Source organism: Pteronotus mesoamericanus, unplaced genomic scaffold (assembly GCF_021234165.1).
Source record: "Pteronotus mesoamericanus isolate MK-2021 breed Mesoamerican mustached bat unplaced genomic scaffold, CSHL_Meso_final contig_61, whole genome shotgun sequence".
Classification (NCBI taxonomy): domain Eukaryota; kingdom Metazoa; phylum Chordata; class Mammalia; order Chiroptera; family Mormoopidae; genus Pteronotus; species Pteronotus mesoamericanus.
In genome coordinates this window covers 410,331-412,880 of record NW_026555217.1, presented here as the reverse complement: position 1 = coordinate 412,880, position 2,550 = coordinate 410,331, and the positions used below count along the sequence as shown (strand labels likewise).

Genomic DNA, 2,550 nt, shown 5'->3' with positions numbered 1-2,550 from the left:
TACCAGAATAAACCCAAATTATACATGCATGTGATTTTGTTATTGGACGGCTTCTGTTACAATAAGTTTCCAATGTGGTGATATCTGATTGCCTGGCAGGAGATCCTACATGAGTTCCCCTAAGGCCAGTGAACCTTGTAGTTATGAGAGATGAAACGTGCACAATAGGATCAAGAATATGGGGCACAGATATTTCATTTCATTTAGTTATCCTGGGTGCAGACGAAAAAGAAGAGCTGTGATTGGTGGATTCCAGGCACTGGACTTGGCGGTGCATGTTTGGACAAGACAACACATGGCAGTATTTTCCAACAGATGCTATAATTCCTGATTAAGTTCATGATGTAGACCACCGATCCCCTCCATCACACTCCTCATGCCCTGAACACCATGAACATTACAATAATTGGGGGATAAAGCACATGGTCTGGCACAGGGGATTAAGCAGAATAATTCCGCCACCAAAGGAGTGAAGACAACAAAGAGAAGGTTTCTTTTAATCTCAACAGTAAAAACCTGAAATGGATTAGTGGTCCTGTTTCCAGAAAGGAATTTGTCTATAGTTGACACATTTAGATATCAAGTAAATCAAGGCTGTGATTATTGCCTCATCCAAGGGAGTCCTCACAACCCCGGACTAGAGGGAGCTGTAGAAAAAATAGTTTCTATGCAGGGGGTGCATTTGTACTCTCTTCCCATATGTGTATAATGTTGCATCGTCCAGCATGGACAGAAAGGGGTCAGTGTGGCTGGAGGAGAGTCTATTCCTCCCTTTAATTTTCTTCAGCAAGAGTAAGAAAACTTGAATTATTCAAATGGCTGATGGAGGTCTTCTGACCAAGGCTCACAGGCCCTGTGTGCTCTGGGCCTGGGTCTCCCAACATACAACCCACATACAGCAACCTACTGCCCACAGTGTAGGGTGGTCTTACATGATCCTGATGGTGCATGGGAGGAAAATGATGGATGTCAAGTCTGACCACAGGACCAGCTGCATCAGGGACCTTCTAATGCTCATATTTTGTATCCATTCATATCAATGTCTAAGATCAACACAGTCTCCTGATAATGGAGAAGACAGAAAAGATACTATGTGTGTCCATGACACCGGCTCTGGGCACAACAGCAATGTTAACAACAGTTGCCTGTGACAGGTCTGGGTGAATCTGAGTCAACTTTGCAGATCTATGTCCACATCACAGGTGATAAATTTTCCTCTCCACTGCACTTAGGATTCTGATAAAACAGGAGTATACACCCCTGCAATGAAGACAACACTAGATAGTGACACTCATTCATGCTACCATTCCAGAAAGTGTGTCCTACAATTAATGGGCATGTCTTTCTCTGCCCTGGAGCAGATTCAAGAGAGCCATAGGAGCCAGTGGGGAGGGCACCGTAATGGATGTTAGGCTCACTGTCATTAAATGTGGCATCTTGTAAAAGCCGTAGACATGCTCAGCTTTCTTTACTTAGTTATTGAAATCTTATCATGACCACCTTCCAGAAGACACTCAGACATGCACTGAGGCATGACACTCTCTGCACGTCTCCAAACCTGGAGCTCCCTATATAGTAGGAGAACATGCAAATAGGGCCCCATTGCTCATAAAAAGCAGCCCAACCTAACTCTGCTCAGGATCCTCAGGTGTTCCCATTCCCTATCAGCACAGAGCACAGACCACTCACCATGGAGTTTGGGCTCAGCTGCATTTTCCTTCTGGCTATTTTAAGAGGTAATTTATGGAGAGCAACAGACACTGAGTATGTGAGGGGATATGACTAGGAAGAACAGTGGAGGGATTACAATTTCCTTATATGATGTGCTTGTGTTTGCAGGTGTCCAGTGTGATGTGCAGCTGGTGGAATCTGGAGGAGGCCTGGTGAAGCCTGGGGGATCTCTGAGACTCTCCTGCACAGCCTCTGGATTCACGTTTGATGATTATGGCATGAACTGGGTCCGCCAGGCTCCAGGAAAGGGGCTGGAGTGGGTCTCATACATTAATTGGAATAGTGGTAGCATATACTATGCCAACTCTGTGAAGGGTCGATTCACCATCTCCAGAGAAAACAGCAAGAACACACTCTACCTGCAAATGGACAGGCTGAGAGCTGAGGACACGGCACTGTATTACTGTGCTAGAGGCACAGTGAGGGGAAGTCAGTGTAAGGCCAGGCATAAACCTCCCTTCAGGAAGGGGTTTGACCACCAGATGGTGTTCAGAGTTCCTGAACACAAGGACCATCACACGAGCAGCTGCACTTTGGGTTTGTCTGGTTTCCTCTGTGGCTCTTTTTCATCTGACAGTTCCCTCAGGGAACCTCTGGATTCCTGATTTTGTACACCCTTGTGAAGTCACTGAGTTAAAAAAATAAAGGTCTGCCACAAAGAGACAGTATTCTTATGTGTACAAAATATTATGACATGTCTCTTTCAGACACTCCTGTGCCCAATACCAGCAAATCATCAAACATGTGACCCATATCAGATAAGTGTAACTGTAAAACTAAAGGACTCAGTAGCACTGAACAGATCCACAGAGCTCAGTG

The 2,550-nt window shown here is 45.2% G+C and overlaps 1 gene segment (V, D, J or C); it reads left to right on the top strand.

Annotated features, from left to right (window-relative positions):
* The first annotated feature begins 1,643 nt into the window (after positions 1-1,643).
* On the top strand, positions 1,644-2,336 carry LOC129076581 (immunoglobulin heavy variable 3-20-like). The segment is given in 2 exon segments: positions 1,644-1,736; positions 1,840-2,336. Coding segments are annotated over 2 exon segments (543 nt in total).
* Positions 2,337-2,550: the final 214 nt, after the last annotated feature.